A 20,697-nucleotide genomic window follows, 5' to 3' on the forward strand; every position below is an offset into this window, starting at 1 on the left:
CTAGAGAGGAGAGAAGATAGAGGGCGTAAAACATTTTGCCACCTCCCAGTTTCATAGCTGCAGTTACCATATTCCTCCCAACTATTACCTCTGCACCAGTCCACAGGAAGAGTTTTATGAAACTAAAACCATGTTTATCTGAGTTCCTTAGTGGAAGCTGTAATAAATCATTAACTTATTTGTAAAATTTCACACATTTAAGAAGATAAACTATACTAAGCAACAAAAATAGCATTGGATTTTTGAGCAGAAGGAAGCTTCACACAAGGGAATTCCCTGCCCCAAATCTACTGCAGTCCCTTGTACCATCTACCCTGTAAAAACCTCTCCTCAGGGTGGGGAAAATCTTTGACAGTAGCTTGAGATGAGGCATAGGAGCTGCTGGATGAAAGAAAAATCACCCAAAATTGGGTGGATGGCACGTTCCACAAATTCTGTCACCTATGGAAGATTCCTTGTACTTCATTTTGATCCCCCTCCCCGCTGTATTACTATCTGATCTTGGTGATAAGACTGAGGGTGGTGGGGCCATTTTGACAGTTCTCAAATACTTTTTAAAATTAACTTTGACATTCGGCACTAGATTAACAGTGTAATCCTAAACGTGTCTACTCAAAAGTATTGAGTATTGAATTCAGTGGGACTTACTTTCAGAATTGCAGTCTAAATTGTCTCAAGAAGATTGCAATCTTCTTTCCTAGGGTCTTTCAAGAAAACATATTTTTGAAGGACAGCCTTAGAGCTATATAGTCTCTTTTAAAAAATGTAGATTGAAGTATATGATTCACTGGGTACACTTCAGTTGTGTGATTCTGAGATTAGCAACAACAAAACCAAGTTACAGAACAAATGTGTTTGTCTAATCTGAAATAAACTGTAGGGTTCTATAAAATAACTTGGTCTTGTTTAACTGAGAGTCAAGATTTCAGAATGAAAACTGCAGCATTGATTGAGATTGTTAGATGTTCTCACAGTATGGTGAGTACTCATCTGTTTAGGCATATGGAGTATTTTGGCTGCTGAGCTAGATAGTTAATATAATGTCTAGCATCCAAGTATGGACACAACTGTTACAAAGGCAGAAGGCAGGGAGCTCATGTATAGAGCTTATTTAAACAGTTCTGAGAAAAGGAAAGAGTCTAGTAAGAATAATTAGGATTTGATTATTTGTATTGGGAAAATAAAAGTTTGGTAATGTTTATATTTCTTGAATGTTTTGTGTTATTTATAAATAAGGTGATGCACTTTTGAAAATCACTGAAGAGTGTTTGTTGCTCAAATACAGCTTTTCCCAACTAGAACAAATAAACATGATTTTAACATTTAATGTATAGTCAAATTTCTTCAAAATACTTTTATAAAGTACAGACTATTGCCTTATTTTCTTAACACCTACCTGCTTATCTCTATCTTTTAGGTCTGTTCTATTAATTACATGATAATTATGATATAAAGGAATGTTGCATCTTTAATGATGTTTTTGTGCCCTGTGTAGTTAAGCTTTAATGCTAGGGGGAGGGAGGGAGATTAAATTAGCCTTCTAACCTCTTTCTGTTCCAGACTGATGATGGAAAATAAAAGCTCTTAGCCACAAAATGTAACACTTAGAATTAATATTTAATTACTCCAGCAAATTGTACACTGTGGCTGAAAGCTTCCAAAGAGTTGTTAGTGCCACAATTGACCTACAAGTTTAATAATAACTCACTTCTTGAAGTAAGTGCCAGTTCAGCATAGTGGAGCCACTGTAAGAAAGTCCTGAGAGATTAAAATCAGCAAACCAAATGGCAGACGAGGATTCCTGGGATGGAGCCTTCTGGAAAGCTGGGAGCTGGAGTAGCTTTTCAGCCAGGATTCAGATGAGAACAGTGGGTGAAAAAAACTGATCCCTCCTGTTCTGGGAGTTTCTGGTTGGAGTCCAAAATCCTTCGATTGATGTTTATAAAATGGTCTTACTTCAGCTTATTAACTTACGTTGCAGATCAAATAAGAAATATTTTTCCAGAGTCTTTCTGTTAGAAGCTCTTCAAAATCCATTCTCCCTACTCCTCCCCCATGAGCTGTGTTTGCATGGCATGAGATTTAGAAATGTCTGTATCGCGTGTACTTGAAAGTATATGTTGTGTCACATTCATTATATTTACTTTTAATTTCAGAAACATAAACAGTACGTATCAAAGTTCACATTTTTAAAAAGGTGCTGTTTAATTGTGCAATTTAAAACAGGAAAAGCTAGCTGATCAATCCTTCAGCCTTCTCTTTTCTTAAAAATTATTTTCGTAAAATAGGGCATCATGAGTTCAGAAATGTGAAAACACACAGCAACAGACCGAAGAAGGAACACTTTGCATTATTTATTGGCTGCATCATTAATATTTAAAGGAAAACTAGTCATTAGTTAAAAATTAAAGCAGATGAGGGCCTTGCCAGCAGAGGGAGCAGTCATGTCTTCTGTCAGATTCCCATCATTTCCCCACCTATTTCATCTTTTTTCCCAGCCAGTCTCCCATCTGGACCTAGCTTTGGCAGCCTGTTCCTGATGACAGGCTATAATTTTATACTCAATAAGGGATTAGTGTAAACTGATTGTAAAATTCAGTATCTTTAACCTACCATTTGATTACAAACATCAGATGGATGCTCTGCTTGATATTTGCTTGTTGGTGATTGCATATGTAGGCAAGTCGCTGTTTGGTCCTCTATGAATTACTTAATTCCCTCCTTTGAGGAAGCAGCAGAGATATATAGCTATTTCAAATGCAGCACATTTCTTATATTTAAACTGAATCAGAAAGAGGTACTTGGTTTCTAACAAGAATTCAGATTTCCCAAAGTCATTCTGCCTCTAATATTATTTCTGTCTTTGAAATGCATAAAAAATTAAAATTATAACTAGTAAAGCAGTATTTCTATTCTACCTTGACTACAGAAAAAACCTGTTCAAAATATGCTACATTTTTCAGACAACTGACACAGGTATCCAACCTTCTCTTACTCAAGTGTCTTGTCTGTAGTATAAATTAAATATCAGTGCTAAGGATGTTTTCTTGGAAGAGAGTTCTGTTGAAAGCAATAGGATTCTCATATCCATCCTTCTTTATTATATATGTAAAAAAAAATATGTTGCAGACAAAGCTGGAAGCAATAACACTGATTGGATGAACATTTGTTCATATTGGAATATAAATTTTCATAGCTCAGTAGTAGCAATCTGATTCCATTTTTGATTAAAGTAGAACCCATTCCTTTTTGTATTGGACTGACTTTTCCCAAAAATCGCCCCGGTCCCTAATAAACCTAAAGGTTTCCCTTCCTTGGCCTATTCAAATACTGAGGTCTATGCACAATATTTAAATCATATGACCTACATATAATTTAAGAAGACGGCACACATGGAATAGAGAAACCAAATTTTTGTCCTATATTTTGCTTACATAGCCTCAGGCAAATGACTTGATTGTTATGTGCAATTTTCTGTATCTTTAAGATGACAAAACAGCTTATTCTATCCTGTTACTATGTTTTGTAACCCTGACTGTGTAGTATGTTGCATTTATTAGTAGTTTTACTCCAAAAGTTAGTGTGCTTGCTGTTTTTCTTAATCTATTATTGCCTCCATCGATCAAATTGTACCTGGACCAAATTACAATTCAGAACTATTGCCCTCTTCATCAGATACATGAAGGGTTATCATGTGTTGGGGGAGGATTGTAGCCAGTGAAGTAAAAAAGAAATGAAATGCAGACGGTATGAACAGGGATAAATAACAGGGATAAATCAACAGTAACTATTCACAATAAACAGTTACTGTTGATAACACAGATATCCTGGCATTGGCACATGTGGTGCAATTTTTTTAAAAAAAAACCTTTGTCTCAGTTCAGTCTATATGATTTGCAATTCAGCAGTTTCATGTTGCAGTCTTTCTTTGAAATTCCTTTGTTCGAGGATGACCTTTTTAAGATCAGTTACAGAAATATGTTCCCACTGGTTTCTGGATATTGCCATTTCTGATGCCAGAAGACTGACCTAGTTGTCCTCTGTAGAATGCAGATAGTGGCCTGCATAATGTTGGAAGCTAGGGTTGGGTGATACCAGCTTTTCAACATCACTTTGTATCACCAGCCAAACATTGCCGTTTGGCAATATACTGCAATGTTGAAAAAACAAGCTGCATTGACCTCTGCCCGTGAGGCCCTTGGGGAAACTGCCCCAGATCTCACGTCAGGAACTAAGGCTGTTTCACCCAGGCGCTGGGACACCACAGCTTGTCTGCGCAGCTCAGCTGAGGAGCAGGAGGATTCCCGCTCCCCAGCTGAGACAGCGCCTGGCACTCCTGCCGCTCACACGAGAGCGGGCAGAGCATCAGGGCTCCTTTAACTGCTCGAAGTGGGGAGCTCCAACCACACTCGCCTCAGCTGAGCAGTTTCAGGGAGCCCCTCCCCCCAGCGCACCAGCTCACAGGAGCCAGCACTGAGCTAGGGGCTCATTTAACTGCTAGGCTGTGGTAAGGGCAGCTGCACACTCCTCATTCGAGCAGTTTAAACATGCAGAGGGAGGAACAAGGTGCATCGGCGCCTCGCTGATACAGCTTGTTTCTCTGTCTGCATCGTATGAGGGCAGTTTCACTCAGCGATATATTGCCGCTGCTCCTGAGTCCCTCTGCTAGCAGTACCGCTGGAAGAAGGAACTCTAGCGGCCGCTACTAGCAGAGGGACTCAGAAGTGGTGGCATTTTCACCAACAATATACAGTGCCACTGAGTGTAGTCCTCAGCGATATATCGCCCAGGCAAAAGCTGATCAAGTGAATGAACACCAGATACTGTGAGTGACATTCGGTTCTGCAGTAGTGTTGCCAGGGTAGACATGGGGACAAAACTGAGCATCGGGATATTATCCCTGTCTTTGTATATCTGTTATGTTGCCTGTTGCTGGTAATCTATGATGCAACTGCATTTGGAATACTGTGTACAGTTCTGGTCACCTCACTTCAAAAAGGATATTGTTGAGTTGGAAAAGGTTCATGAAAGAGCAACCAAAAGGGGTGGAGCAACTCTCCTGTAAGAAAAGGTTGCAGCATTTGGAATTTATTTATTTTTTAGTTTAGAGACAAGTTTGTACTGTTCTTTGTGGAACTATTCTTGAATTCCTCTCAGAAAATACTGCTGCTCATGTTCTGAATGGGCTCATCTTCCTGGAACATGAGACTCTGCCTTTATTGTTAAAATTGTACTGGCTACCAGTCTGTACCCAGACTCATTTACTGATACTGATTATCTTAGGCCTAAATGGTTTGATACTGTACTATGATACATAGAGGACTAAGTAAACCTTGTATTACCTTTGTCTGGCATGTGTCAGTGCTAAAGCAGTTCTGGGGAATTTATTGCCTTCTAGAAGCTGTTGGACTCCAACTCCCATCAGCTCCAGCCTGCAATAGCCAGTAATCATGGATACTAAGAGTTAATTCGGCATTATCTGGAGAGGCATAGATTCACTATGCTCTGCAGTAAAATAAATAAATAAATAAAAGCTTCAGTGTGACTACTTCCAGATTGTGGAAATCTGACCCAGGAGAGACTCTGGCTGTGTTTTACTCGCTGGAAAGCCCACTACTTTCTCCCCTTTACTGGACCACAAACACAAAATTACTTCGTCTCTCCCCCAACCCCTAACACTCATTCTCTTCTCCCTCTGGAGAAGATAGGCAAGGAAGCGACACACATGCTTAGCTTTTAGGAGAAGTCTAGCCAAAGCTGGCTAGAAAAATGATCCTCTACCAGCTTCTTCCCATTCACAGTTCACAGAATTCAACACTACATTAGCTGCCTTGTAGCTCTTTCTTCAAGTGAAAGGGCATATATAAGTACAATCAGTGGCACTAGAACCAGTCTCTACAGAGAAATGCTTCTTCAGCATCTATTCAATCTTCTTCGTGGTACTCCAAAAAGACTATGTCTCTTGGAGAGCCATTCTGGACCTAAAATTTCTGAACCAAAATTCAAAATGGAAACTCTTTGTCTATCAAACTCAGCAACATCCTAATCCATCACAGATTCCATCATAGTGAAATCTAGCACCAACAGATAAGGAGGCACCCAATTTTGGAAGCTTCAGGCAGAAGTATGCCTCTTCCTCAGCTGGACAGAACACAAAATCCAGTCAGCCACAGCCAAGCACATCTCCAGGCTCCTGAAGATGCAAGGAGACTGGCCGAGAATGCAGGAAAATGGACCACGCAAAATGGCAACTGCATTTGGCAGTTTTCCATCAGCTTCTGTCAAAGTTCAGCCAATGCCAAGTTTGCCTCAGACTAGAATCATCAGCTCCCACGGTTCTTTACCAGATTGCCCCGCTCTTCCCATGGCCACCAGGTCTTTTCTTCCCTCCACTTCCCATTATTTTGAGGGTCCTCCAGAAGATCAGAGAAGAGCTCTTCATCACACCATTCTGGTCTTGTTGTTATTGGTTCCCTCAAATACTCCACCTGGCAGTCTCCCCTCCCTGGTACTTACCTCACAAATCTCCTGACTCAGGACCCAGTTCTTTATCTGGAGCCCAACTGGCTCCAGCTGACTGCGTGGAGTTTGAATGATGACTCTTTACCAAGCTGGACTTACCTACAGATGTCATTGCTACACTCCTACACTCCAGGAGGCCCTCCACCATCCACTAGTACCAATCCGCCTGGGAAACCTTTCAGCTCTGGTGTGCAACCACAATATGCTTCTCCAAGAAAGTGGAAGCTTTCCACTATCCTTTCCTTTCTAAGGATGGCCTTGGCAAAGGCCTTCACTCAAATACCCTCAAATGGCAAGCAGTAGCTCTCTCTTCTATCCTGCCATAACCATCCACTGCCCCCCTCTCATCCCATCCACTCTTGAAACGATTCCTTAGAGAGGCAACTCTAAATTGTTCCCTGACCAGCCACAGATTCCCATCCAGGAACCTCTACAAGGTCCTATCACTTTTACAGAAGTCTCCCTTTGAACCACAAGGGGAGGTCTCCTTCAAGGTCTCATTTGTAGTGGCCATCATTTCAGCTCACAGAATTTCAGAACTCAGAGCTCTGTCTACAGCCAAGCACCTCTGCGCCTTTCAAAGTCAAACTCATCTGATAGCCTGGTTGGGTCTAGTTTAATAATAACAATAATAACGACAATAATTAACAATAAAGAATATATAAAAATTTACTAATAAAGAATAATAATAGTTTGTTTGGATTTTAGTAGATATCAGTGTTTAGTATCATTACATGTAGGGTTAGTTTGGATGTAGTAATACTGGCCTGATTAACAAATCATAGTTTATTAAGCTACAAACAAGTGTCGACGACCTTGATTGAGCCGGAAAGGCACCCGACCCCCCCCCAACAGCCGAGAGGAGCTCCAAACCCAGGAACAGTGGAGCCAACGCAGAGAGGGAGAAAAAGAAAAGAGGGAAAGAAGAAGAAAGAAAGAAAGAAAGAAAGAAAGAAAGAAAGAAAGAAAGAAAGAAAGAAAGAAAGAAAAAGGAGCCCTAAATTTACCGCTGATGCCCCCATCTCTGCCGACAAAGAAGAGGGGAGGTAGGTGAACACGGGAAGGCAAAAGACGCTGCGAAAACACGTGGCTGAGCCGACCTGAGCCGACCGGAGCCTACCTCTCCATGCAAAGCCGCATGACAAAGGAAATCGCAAAAAGGAAGAAACTACCCCCTTTTTTCTCTCCTTTTTTCTAAAAACAAACAAAATCCCTTTTTTTAACCCCTTCCTACCCCTACCCCTTCCCCCCCTTTTTTTTTTAAAAAAAAAAGAAATACTTTTTTATTCCCCCCCATATACCTACTTTTATCATTTTTCTTTTTAAAAGAGGGGCCACTGCTGCTGCAGCCACCCTTTAATTGAATCTTTATTTTCATTTCTATCTTTTCTACACACTATTTAAAGACACACTTTTCCACACACACACCCCCTCAATTTAAACCTCATTTTATTTTCACCTCAAACTCCCCTCTTAAGAATTAAAATGGCAGTACCCAGAAAACAGCCCTGAACCATCACAGGCCGTTTCCTGGGACTGCCACTTCGCCCCCAGACTTTCCACTCTCTTTTACCTATACCTTACTCATTTTTATTTTTATTTTTAAATAAAAAGCTCTATCTATCTACCTATCTATCTAAAGACAACCCCCCCTTTCTTTTTCTTTTTTTTACCTTTAATTCTCATTTTTATCTTTTACCCGTACAATTTTAATTACTTTTTTACAAACAAAAAATAAGAACAATAATTAGGGGGAAATAGTATTATTTATTTTTATTCTTTATTTTTTATTTTTAAAAACAACAACAACACACACACACATTCCCCCCCCCCCTCTTTTTAAAGCCCTTTCTTTTCTATTTGTTGGCTTGTTCTTGAGGGGGAAATCTTTCACCCCCAGCTACAACCACCACTCTCTTTTAAAACAAAAATTTCCTCTACATCACTGTTATTGTTATTGATACTCCCCCCCTCAACTCCCCCCTTTTATTTTTCTCTCCCTTTTTTCTCTCCCCTCTCTCTCTTCACCACTCCTCATTTTTTCCCTTTATCCCACCTTTCATTTTTCATCCCCAATTTTGCTTTCTATCCCTTGTATTTTTTTTAAAAAAAAAATCAACCCCCCCCCCCCGTTTTAGCCTGTCTGTCAGTTTGTTTATGAGAGGGGAGCCCTTCCCCCCACCCCCTCTTTTAAAATAAGACTTTCCCCCATACCATTGCAGCAGCTCTCCCTCCCTCCCTCCCTCCTCCCCTCTCCCCCTCTCTTTTCTTCTCCTTCCCTCTCCCACCCCTCCGCCTCCTCCTCTCCTTTACTCTCCCTCCTCCCTCTCTCCATCCCCCCTTCCCCTAAAGGAACTACTGCTGCAATCTAATACCACTGATATTACTGTACTATCTCTCCCCTCTCTCTCTCTCTCTCTCTCTCTCTCTCTCTCTCTCTCTCTCTCTCTCTCTCTCCCTCCCTCCTCTCTTACTCCAATCTCCCCTCTCTTCCCCCGCCTCCCCCTTTCTTTCTTTCTTTCTTTCTTTCTTTCTTTCTTTCTTTCTTTCTTTCTTCTGCTTCTTCTGCTTCTTCTGCTTCTTCTTCTTCTTCTTCTTCTTCTTCTTCTTCTTCTCCTTCTTCTTCTTCCTCCTCTTCTTCCCTTTTCTCCCTCCACCCTTTACATATAGCCTATTTGTCTGTCTCTGTTTCTAAGCGCACTCCCAACCCCAATTCCCACCTTAACTGGACCCCAGTACCCCTTTTGGATATATACAACCCCCTCCTAAACACATATTTCCCCTGGCCCCACCCCTCTAATCTCTTGCATCTCTACCTGCTAACCCCCCTCCCTTTATATGAACTGTCTGTCCGTTAGTGTACCCATCTCTGCTTACCTGCCCTCCCCCCCAGCCTCGGCGGCATCGCTGAGGCAACTACAGAAAACCCAAGAGAAGTTCTTAAAACACAGGCTAGAAGTGACACAAATGACCACCTAATCCAAACGCTCTGTAAAAGCCACCAGCCAACAAAGCCTGATCAGCTCAACAACCCAACAATACCCAGGAATCACCACTGCCACAACTCCTAACCACCACACGCCCTACCCCAAGTGGACGCCAAGCCAACCTCAAACCAAAACTATCAAGGAGACCGAGATGACACCAACCAGGGAGATGGCAAACAATGCTAAGATGGCAACTCCCCTTCAAGATGATGACCACCCAATAACGAAACGAGATCTGAGGGAAATGGAAGCAAGATTAGAAGAAACACTGAAGGCCACAATGGCTCCCATGCAGGTACTAATCAACAATCTAACCTCCAAAGTGGAAGCTCTAGAGAACAAAAACCAAATGCAAGAAAAAATAATAGAGCAATACCGGGAGGAGAACGCACGTGTGAACAAGAAACTGGACGAACTGGTAAACCAAATGGAAGCAGAACACAGAGAGATGAAAATTAAACAAGCTGACCTTGAAGATCGCAATAGACGTTGTAACATCCGCTTCCGCAACTTTCCTGAAAAAACAGAGGAGAAAAGCCCAGCAGACCTAATTATACGCTGGCTGAAAAACACAATCCCAAGCCTGAAACTCGAGGCGGATGACTTGGAGAGGGCACACAGAGCCCTAAAACCTATGCCAAAACCCAGCGCCCCCCCAAGAGACATCATTGTATGCTTCACACGCTACAAAAAGAAGGAAGAGATATGGCACCACCTCAGAAACTCAAGCAACCTTCGATACGGAGAAACCCCCATTCTGGCCCTACAAGACCTATCTCAGGATACCCTAAACCGGAGGAAAAGCCTGCGCCCATGCACCCAGCGTCTCCAACAAGCAGGGATCAAATACCGATGGGGCTTCCCCTTCCGCCTCATTGCAACAACCAATACAACACAACACATGGCTACCAACATACCTGAGGCCCTGCAACTACTAAAGAACCTTGAACTCGACCTCCCACCGGAATGGCAACCGACAAACCCACCAAATGACAGCCCCAACCAGGAGGAAACAACAGCAAACAACTGGACGACGGTACAGAGGAAAAAGAATCAACAGAGGCGGCAGAACAACGCAAACCAATACAGGCAAACATCATGCTCAGAACCGTCCCGCCGGCCATACGACACCAGAAACCAGACCAAGATTAACCAAACCAATTCATCGTAGATGGACAACCCTACAATAACAACAACAACCGCAGCTGAATGAAGCAACCAGGAAAAAACCACAAACCGAAGGACTGGTGATTTCTCCCCCCCCTTTCCCCCCTCTTTCCCCCCCCAAAACATAGATTTAGTTAACACCATCAACATCCCCCCAGCCCCGCACCCCCACAGAAACCCCCACCCCAACACCAGTCCAGACGACCTCAACCACATTCCCCATCACCCACACCTTCAACATCCTCATACTCCATACTAAGGAAAAACAACTCCAACCTTAATAACACAACCCACAATCAGGCTAAAATCTGATACCCAACCAGCAATATGGTGGCACCAGAGCGTACCAGCACCCACATCCCCACCCCAACACACCAACAATGTTGCTCATAACATTGGCAACATTGCTTACGAACCTTATACCTGATAGCGACGTTACAAAGTCACTTCACACTGTCTCGCTGATCACCCCCCATCGCAAACAACAGGGGGGATGGCCTGTCCTTGAACATGGCCTTCCACACCAGCTGAGACCTAGGACCAACCGGCTAAATGCCAGATGGCCCAAAATACCCCAAACAAACGCCTATATGACTACATATAGGAAACTCCCTACAACTTACCCCCTACTCTTTAACCCAAATCTCACTCTAATCCCACTAGCCCCCCACCCTCCACACCCTAGGTCAGCGCAACCCCACTGGTTCTTTAAACAACGCGAAGAGAGAGACACAAGACAACCCGAACGGGTTGGCAGGGAATCGCCCCACATAATAGATAAGCAAGATGGCTAGCCTAAAAGCAATTACATTAAACGTGAGGGGGCTGGGAAACCCCATCAAAAGAAAACGCATCACCTCATACATAAACACCATGAAACCACACATCACCTTCCTACAAGAAATACACAACCCACCCAAAGGCAGCAAACTCCTGAGCGACCCCCGCTTCAATCAACAGTGGGTCGCACAAGGCTCAGGGAAAGCTCGTGGTGTAGCCATAATACTCAGTAGAGACCTGAACTTCACTGCCACAACAGTCCTCAAGGACAAAAAAGGCAGATTCATTTTTGCTAAAGGGACACTAGATGGCAAAATCAAACTGACAATCGGCTCCATATATGCCCCAAACACGAAACAATTAGAATTCTTCCAGAAGATACTAAACAAATTCCTCTCCTTCTCTGAAGGGGAAGCAATCCTAGGAGGGGACCTCAACCTAAATATGAAAGGTTTATCCCTGAAAGATATCCACCCCACAACCCCATGGGCAACCTTCCTCCGAAGGAAACCCCCAACAACTAGGAACTCTTACAAGTTACTAAAAATGCTAAAAAACAGGGGTCTCTACGACATTTGGGGTGAGCAAAACCCGGGAGACATCAGCCATACATTCCAATTGGGACGCCATGATACAGTGTCCAGACTGGACAGCATTCTACTCACACAGGGTCTGATCCCCTCAGTAGAATCAACAAACATAGGTAACATTAAAATCACAGATCACGCCCCAGTAGAAGTCATTGTTAAAATAGGAGAAGGAACACAAACCACCCCTTCATGGTCCTTCAGTCCCATCCTAACTACAAACAAACAAATTAGAGAGAGTCTCACAAAAACCCTCCAAAACTACTTCAAGGAAAACGATGTAAACAATATAACAACCCCCCTCCTATGGGACGCAATGAAAGCGGTCACCAGAGGAGCTTGCATAAAAGAGAAAACATTCCTTAAAAAACAAACCTCCTCAAAAATTAGCAAAATAGAACAAGACATCACAGCCCTCTCATCACGCTATAAACAAACAGGATCTAAAAAACTCCTCAAACTTATAGAACAAAAAAGGAGAGAACTAGACTCCCTAGAAATTAACAAAACAATGATCAACATTCTATACTCTAAACAACGTTTCTATGAATATGGAGGGAAAAACTCCAGATTACTAGCAAATAGATGTAGGAAAAAAGCACTCAAAACAAGAATACACTGCATCACCAAAAAAGACGGCAACATAACATTCTCCCCCAAAGAAATAACCTCAGAATTTGCAGAATTCTACTCCAACCTATACACCTCCCATAACCCACCAGAGAAGGAAATCAGAACATTCCTAGCAGGACTGACCATGCCTACCCTAACTGATGAGGAACAGGAATTCATGGACAGCCCTATCACCCCAGAGGAAATAGATGCGGTCCTCAAAAACCTGAAACCACACAAAGCCCCAGGCCCAGATGGCTTCACAGCAGAATTCTATAGGAAATTCAAAGAACCCTTGATGCCCTACATGACCCGCCTATTCAACGACATCATAAAAGGGGGCCCCATCCCCAAAACCTGGACCCACTCCAAAATAGTCTCCATCCCCAAACCACTAAAAGATAGCCTCAAAGTAGAATCATACCGCCCAATCTCATTAATAAACCAAGACTACAAGATATTCACATCAATCTTGGCCAACCGCCTAAAAACCTTCCTACACAAATTAATAGCCCCAGACCAGACTGGCTTTGTCCCTGGCCGCAATATAACAGACCCCATCAGGAAACTACTGAACCTGATCGAACACAGCAAGGCAACCAAACTCCCATTGACAATTATGTCCCTAGACATCCTCAAAGCCTTTGACTGCTTGGAGTGGAAATACATATTAGCAGTACTAACTAACATGAAATTTGGCCCCAACTTCCTACAAATCCTCAAACAAATATACTCCCAAGCCTCAGCAAAATGCAGAACTAATAATATGGATTCTAATACTATAGCTATCCAAAGAGGCACGAAACAAGGATGCCCACTGTCTCCCTTCTTATTTATCCTGGCTCTGGAACCCTTAGCAATCCGCATCCGAGCAGCCACAGACATCAAGGGAGTGGAAATAAAAGGCAGAACCTATAAATTAGGGCTCTTTGCAGATGACCTAATGGTCACAACACCAGACCCCATAAGCACAGCAACCTCCCTAATCAGAGAACTCAACACATTTGCAATGGTGTCGGGCCTACAGGTAAATTTTACAAAGTCAGAAGCTATGTGCTTTAACACCCCTCCTCACACCCAAAAAGAGCTCACGAAGGTCACCAAAATAAAACTTTGCCACACCAAGTTCAGATACCTAGGGGTACAAATAACCAGAAACCTCAATAAATTGTACCTCCACAACTACAAGCCCCTGTGGCGACAAATTAACAAAGACCTAAAGAGATGGAATAACATGAATTTCACTCTCTCAGACAAAATAGCCATGATCAAAATGATCACACTCCCAAAACTAACCTACCTATTCCAAACCCTCCCAATCTGGATCCCCTCAACCCAACTTCGCAGTTGGCAGAGAAAACTACACTCTTTCATCTTCTCACATAAAAAACCAAGAATAAGCTCCAAATACCTGCACCTCCCCACCTCAGAAGGAGGATGGGGAATCCCCAACATAGAAGCATATTACAATGCCAACCAAATACGCCATATAATCCCATATATACTAGAAGATGAGACAAAACAATGGGTACACCTAGAGAGGGACACAATTGAAAACACCTGCACCACAACATACCCACTCCTCCCAAACAAACTAAAGAAAATTCCCACAACGCTTAACAGGTACACACAGACCATGCTCAAAGCATGGAAAACACAAATAGGCAAACTATCCCCAAGCCCATCCCCACTAATCCCCCTGGCGCACCACCCATTATTCTACCATGCAGCACAAAACCTCCAGACAAAAACCTGGCGAACCAAAGGCTTATATCGCCTAATAGACTTTTATAAAAATAACAAACCCTTGTCAACACAAGAAATACAAGACAAACTAGAAGACACCCAAATGACCTGGTTAACACAACACCAACTACATGCCCTCTTAAACAACCCAACAGTAAAATCAGCAGCAACTAGGCCCCTGACAACCTTCGAAAACCTCCTCCTAACAACAAAGGGAAACGGTAAAGGGACGGTATCCGCAATATACAAAATACTACTCCAAAATCCCGCAAATCCCCTAGACGCAATCAAAAAACAATGGGAGAATGACATAGGCTATGAGATTAACCCCACTCAATGGACCAGAATGTGGTCTAAACCCCCCTTTAAATCCATATCAACGAAAAGAAAAGAACTCACACTGAAACTCACCTACAGGTGGTACCTAACACCAAGGAAACTAGCGCTAATACACCCAGGAACCTCACCAAAATGCTGGAGAGGGTGCACCTCCACAGGCACATACCTCCACATGTGGTGGGAGTGTCCCAAAATTCAACTATTCTGGACAACAGCCATACAAGAAATATGTAAAATAACTAAGCAAGTAATAGACATCACCCCAGAATTGGCCCTACTAAACATCTTCCAAGACAACAATGCCCATTTACACCACAAAGAACTCATAACCCACCTGCTCTCAGCAGCCAGAAACATCATAACCAGACACTGGAGAGACCTGTCAGGAGTAAGCATGGACCAATGGTTCCAAATAGTATGGGAAACAGCCCTACTAGAAAAATTAACTAATAAACTGAAACTGACACGGGGACAAACAGAAGAAGACGCCTTCACCCCGGTATGGCTCCCCTTTATCACATACACAGCCCAACAGGACAATGACAATAATCCACCAACAGCATACAAATCAATATGGCTAACCTGATCCAAAACACCCACCCACCTCACTCACACACGAAAACAAAGATCACCACAGCCAATCACAAGCAAACAATCACACCCTAGGCCAACCCCAACCTCTCTCACCACCAAAGAAACACAAGTGAACAACGCAAGCACGCTGACACCAAACTCTACATACATTAAGCATAATAGAAACACCGCCACCCGACCCCACTCCCATCCATCTTCCCTCTCTCCACCCCCTTTCTTTTTTCTTTCTTTTTTCTTCTCCCCCTAATGCCTCAACAAATGAAACAGATTTGTAAAAACGCTACGTGGAAGAAGAAGAAAAAAAAAATACGAGGCACTACATTTCTGTAAAACAAGAAAATCCTTAATAAAAAATATTTAAAAAAAAAAAAAAAAAACAAGTGTCATCCCTCCCCTCCTTGCATACCAGTTTTGTTATTCCTATCCTGGCTAGTTTAAACCAGTTTCTCATTGCATCTGAACGAATAAACTGTTGTTTAATCTCAGCTTCCTAACTAGTATAGTTCAAAAACATCTGGTTCTGTATTTGAGGGTATGTATTGTATCATTCTCAATGTCTCAGTCACTGGAAATGAGAGAAAAGCAAGTTTTATTCTGATCAATTGATCACAGCATAAGTATAAGCTACTCAAATGCAGATTTGTTCCTGTACAGTGGTACCTCTGGTTACGAATTTAATGCATTCTGGAGGTCCTTTCTTAACCTGCAACCGTTCTTAACCTGAGGTACCACTTTAGCTAATGGGGTCTCCCACTGCTACCGGCGCACGACTTCTGTTCTCATCCTGAGGTAAAGTTCTTTCTTTTTTTAAATAATTTTTATTAGATTTTCCACCGTGATAACACAAACCACAAAGCAAGATGATACACAAAAACAGAAAAGAAAAAAGAAAAAAGAAGAAAGAGGGGGGGAAAGAGGGGGGGAACAATAAACAGATAGACAATAATAACAAACTTAATTCTTCATAAATCCAACCTTTTAAACATCTTGGTTGACTTCCTCAAATCCCTCCCTTTTGAGTTCCTTGTAACTAAAAGTAACAGCTTTCCAATATCATTATTAAACTAAAACAATTTCCAATTATAGTCCATCTTATTCACTTTTCTTAACATTCTGAATCCCATTTATTTAATTATAACTTAATTTAATCCTAGGCCTATTTGTTTCTTTCAAGCAATTTCTAATTTTTTATATTACAATATTTATTTAAATAGTCCTTGAATTTCCTCCAGTCCTCTTGAAACTCCTCTTCTTTCTGGTCGCAGATTCTTCCAGTCAGGTCAGCTAGCTCCAAAAAGTTCATCATCTTCATCTGCCAATCTTCCATTGTTGGTAGTTCTTGTGTTTTCCAATTTTAGCAAGTAATATTTGAGCGGCCGTTGTGGCATACAAAAATAATTTAACATCTTTCTTGGGCAATTCTAAACCTGTTATTCCAAGAAGAAAGGCCTCTGGTTTCTTAATAAATGTATATTTCAACATTTTTTTTCCTGAGGTAAAGTTCTTAACCCGAGGTACTACTTCCAGGTTAGCGGAGTCTGTAACCTAAAGTGTCTGTAACCCAAGGTACCACTGTATTTCTTACCAGGATAGAAAGGCCTTGTTCAGTCCTTATTCAGGAAGAATTAGCTCAGTTAGTAAGTATCAAGAACAGGGACTCAGGTGGTTGTTGCAATGGAGAAAGTACCTCGTAAAAAGAGGGGGAGTTGTTTTTAAAAACAGACTATTAAGTTTAGAAAATGAGGCCTCTATGGTTATCAACTGCATTCTGAAAATACCTTAACCGGGGGAGGGGGGGCCTGCAATAGAGGATTTGACTGTTGGCCTTATAAGAGCAAATGGCTACATATTAAGATTGGAAAAGAGTAGCTTCTGTTAGCACTGCCAAGTTTTAGGAAAGCCTTTTTGGAATGTCCTAGGAACAAGGAACTGTCCAAGACTTGAGCTGGATAAATTTATGGAGGGTATCTTAGTATTCCATTTTATTCAGTGCAGAATTCAGCGGCCAGATTGCTCACTGGAACAAGAAAAAATTGAGTATTTAATACAAATCCTGGCCTAACTTGCAATGGCTGCCAATTATCATAGAATCATAGAGTTGGAAGAGACCACAAGGGCCATCGAGTCCAACCCCCTGCCAAGCAGGAAACACCATCAGAGCACTCCTGACATATGGTTGTCAAGCCTCTGCTTAAAGACCTCCAAAGAAGGAGACTCCACCACACTCCTTGGCAGCAAATTCCACTGTTGAACAGCTCTTACTGTCAGGAAGTTCTTCCTAATGTTTAGGTGGAATCTTCTTTCTTGTAGTTTGGAACCATTGCTCCGTGTCCGCTTCTCTGGAGCAGCAGAAAACAACCTTTCTCCCTCCTCTATGTGACATCCTTTTATATATTTGAACATGGCTATCATATCACCCCTTAACCTCCTCTTCTCCAGGCTAAACATGCCCATCTCCCTTAGCCGTTCCTCATAAGGCATCGTTTCCAGGCCTTTGACCATTTTGGTTGCCCTCCTCTGGACACGTTCCAGTTTGTCAGTGTCCTTCTTAAACTGTGGTGCCCTTCTTGAACTGTTAGTTTCTGGGCTCTTTGACCTATAAAGCCTTAAACAGCTCAGGACCGCAGTACCTCAAGAACCGCCTCTTCCATACAAACCAATGCAGACCTAACTAAGAGAGCATTCCACAAGTGGGGAGCCACCACAGAAAAGGCCTGTTCTTGTGTGATCATCATCTGAGACCCTTCTTTCTGTGCCTCCTCTACAAGAGGTCCAGAGGGTGGCACATGAGAAAGGGCCTTTTCTGTGGTGGCTCCCCACTTGTGGAATGTTGTCTTAGGGAGGCTCGCCTGGCACCTTTGTTGCATATCTTTAGTCACCAGGTAAAAACATTCCTCTTCTTCCCTGCCTTTGCCTAATTAAACAATCTACAGCCTTCTAAGCTGGGGGGAGGGCAATGTTTTTGTCTGTTGCTATAGTATGTATTTTTGTGTTTTCATATTGTAAACCACCCTGTGATCTTCAGATGAAGGGCAAATTTAACTTTAAAGATACTTTTGAGGACGTCCTTTGGAGAGATGGGACATCATTATGCCCCTAGAAGCATATTATTATATATATTTGCATTCCCTTTTGGAACATTAATTACAGGAGCCAGAAAACAGATTTTTTTTAACCACTTGAACCTTCTACCTGTAACAGAAGGAGAGTTTTAAAGTGAGCCCTCATAGTTGAAATATATCATAAAAACCTATTGGGCATCCCCCCTGCAAAGCAGAACATTTCAATCTGCATATTAATCTGAGAACTGTAAGACATTAGGGCTTTGAACTCAAAACCAGCAGCTTCCTCAGGTTTCTGTCCTTGTTAACCTCCACCAGAAACAGTAGCTTGAGGAATCTGCTCTTGGTGGTGCAGCATGAAAGGAGGTCCCTGGATTCAGACACTTCCACATCCCACTGCAACCCTTCCCTTCCCTAGGAGGTTACCTCAGGACGGTAACACCTCAAGGACTGCAATACCTCTCTCCATATGAACCTACCCAGACCCTCAACCATCATGTGGGGCCCTACTTCATGTGCCTCCTTCCATGAGAGGTCTGGAAGATGGCAACACAAGAAGAGGCCTTTTCTAGAGTAGCATCCCATTTGTCGAATGTTCTTCCCAGGGAGATTTGGCTGGTGCCTTCATTATATACCTTTAGGCACCAAGCAAAAACGTTCCTCTTCAGCCAGGCCCTTTTAAATACCCTTTTAAATGTGTTGTGGGGGAGGGGGTTATTGGTTTGGTTCTGTTCTTGTTTTTATTATGTATTTTGTATTTTTTAAATCTTGTATTTTTGTAATGTGAACTGTCCTGAGATCTATGGATGAAGGGTGGTTGAATGAATGAATGAATGAATGAATGAGTAAATACAACCCACCCCCATTTACGCATGTTCAATATGTGCATTGCGTAAACCCCAAAAGTGACCAAAGAATGTCACAAAAAGAGGCAGAATGGTGGAAAAGGGTGTTTGCAGGTTTTTTAACAGTGTTTCAAATATACGCAGTTTTACTGATGCACGGAGTGGCTCGGAACGTAACCCCCATGTAAATGGGGGTGGCTGGCCTGTAAATAAATAAATAATAGTGGCATCAAGATCTTCATCCCAGATGTGCTCCACCCAGCAGTATCCTTTTCCATGTGTGTGGATCTGAAGGAATGAAAACCTCCTTCTGCTCACATACTATCCTTGTTCTGTTGGGGGAAAGAAATATTACTTATTGTTTACAAAATGGGAAATTAATATTCATTTGAATATTTAAATATAAGAGTCATAAGCTTTTGTGTATCCCAGTTAATCTACCAAAACGTATTCTTTTCTGTACAATATGTGTTCATGTTCAAGTCTTCCACCGACATTTGCTTGCATGCTTGTTAATTAAATTTGTATGCCACCCTACATCCACAGATCTCAAGTTAGTTCACAACAGAAAAATACAGTATAAAAATACAGTGTAAAATACCTGGTAAAAACAAGAACAGAGAAAACAATAACCCCCCACCCGCTCTCACAAAAGCGTATCAGATATTAATCAGCCAAAAGCCTGATTGAAGAGGAACATTTTCACCCGGCGCCTAAAGGTGTATAATGAAGGTGCCAGCCGAACCTCCCTGGGGAAAGCATCTGGGGAGAAATGAATAGAACTTGAAAATGCTTAACTTTAGCCTGGTTCACATGGCACCTTAAGCCAAACCTTGACTCAGCTCAGAATGGTGTAGCTGCTGAAAAGACTGGTGAGAGGAGCAAAACAGCTATGAGTTTCTCTCTGAGAATCCTTTACAATTGTGCCATCTTGCCAAGCCAAGCTTTGTCTTGGTGTATTGTGCAAACCAGGCCTTTGATTGGATTGATTGATTTATGTATGTATACATAACGCTTCCTTCAAACTATAATCTAGTTTTAATAATAAAAATTACATTAGAAAACATTACACTGTATTCTCTGGCAGAGGAGAGGTAATGCTTCTCACATTTTCAATAATTTCTAGGTATTGATGACCTATTTTTCCTTCAAATTGTCATTGAGAATATAAAGGGCTGCTCTTTGAACCTTAATTATCTTTTTCATCACAGGTTGTGCATTTTGTTTCCATGTTTTACAGAATAAAGCAATTATGGAACGTGTTACAAACTTGTCAGATACGGTAGTTGGTCTTGAATCATTTATTGGCTCTGAGAGAGAAACCAATCCATTATACAAGGATTACCATGGTAAGTTCCATCCTTTCCTTAGCAATGCAAAAAGTGTGCCCTAAGTGCTTCTAGGGCACTTAGCAGTTTACCCTGCAATTGGAATATCTGCCATAAAGTAGCATTTG

At 41.9% G+C, this 20,697-nt stretch overlaps 1 protein-coding gene across 3 annotated transcripts in view; it reads left to right on the forward strand.

Annotated features, from left to right (window-relative positions):
• Window positions 1-20,697, forward strand: part of ELP4 (elongator acetyltransferase complex subunit 4) — a 168,095-nt gene that overhangs the window by 61,520 nt on the left and 85,878 nt on the right. For all 3 annotated transcript variants that reach the window (XM_081882973.1, XM_081882974.1, XM_081882972.1), the window contains exon 8: window positions 20,482-20,590. In XM_081882973.1, coding sequence (XP_081739099.1) covers window positions 20,482-20,590 — 109 coding nt within the window. The remainder of the gene's footprint in view (window positions 1-20,481; window positions 20,591-20,697) is intronic.

The sequence above is a fragment of the Podarcis melisellensis genome (genome assembly GCF_964234715.1).
Source record: "Podarcis melisellensis genome assembly, chromosome: 1".
Taxonomy (NCBI): Eukaryota; Metazoa; Chordata; class Lepidosauria; order Squamata; family Lacertidae; genus Podarcis; species Podarcis melisellensis.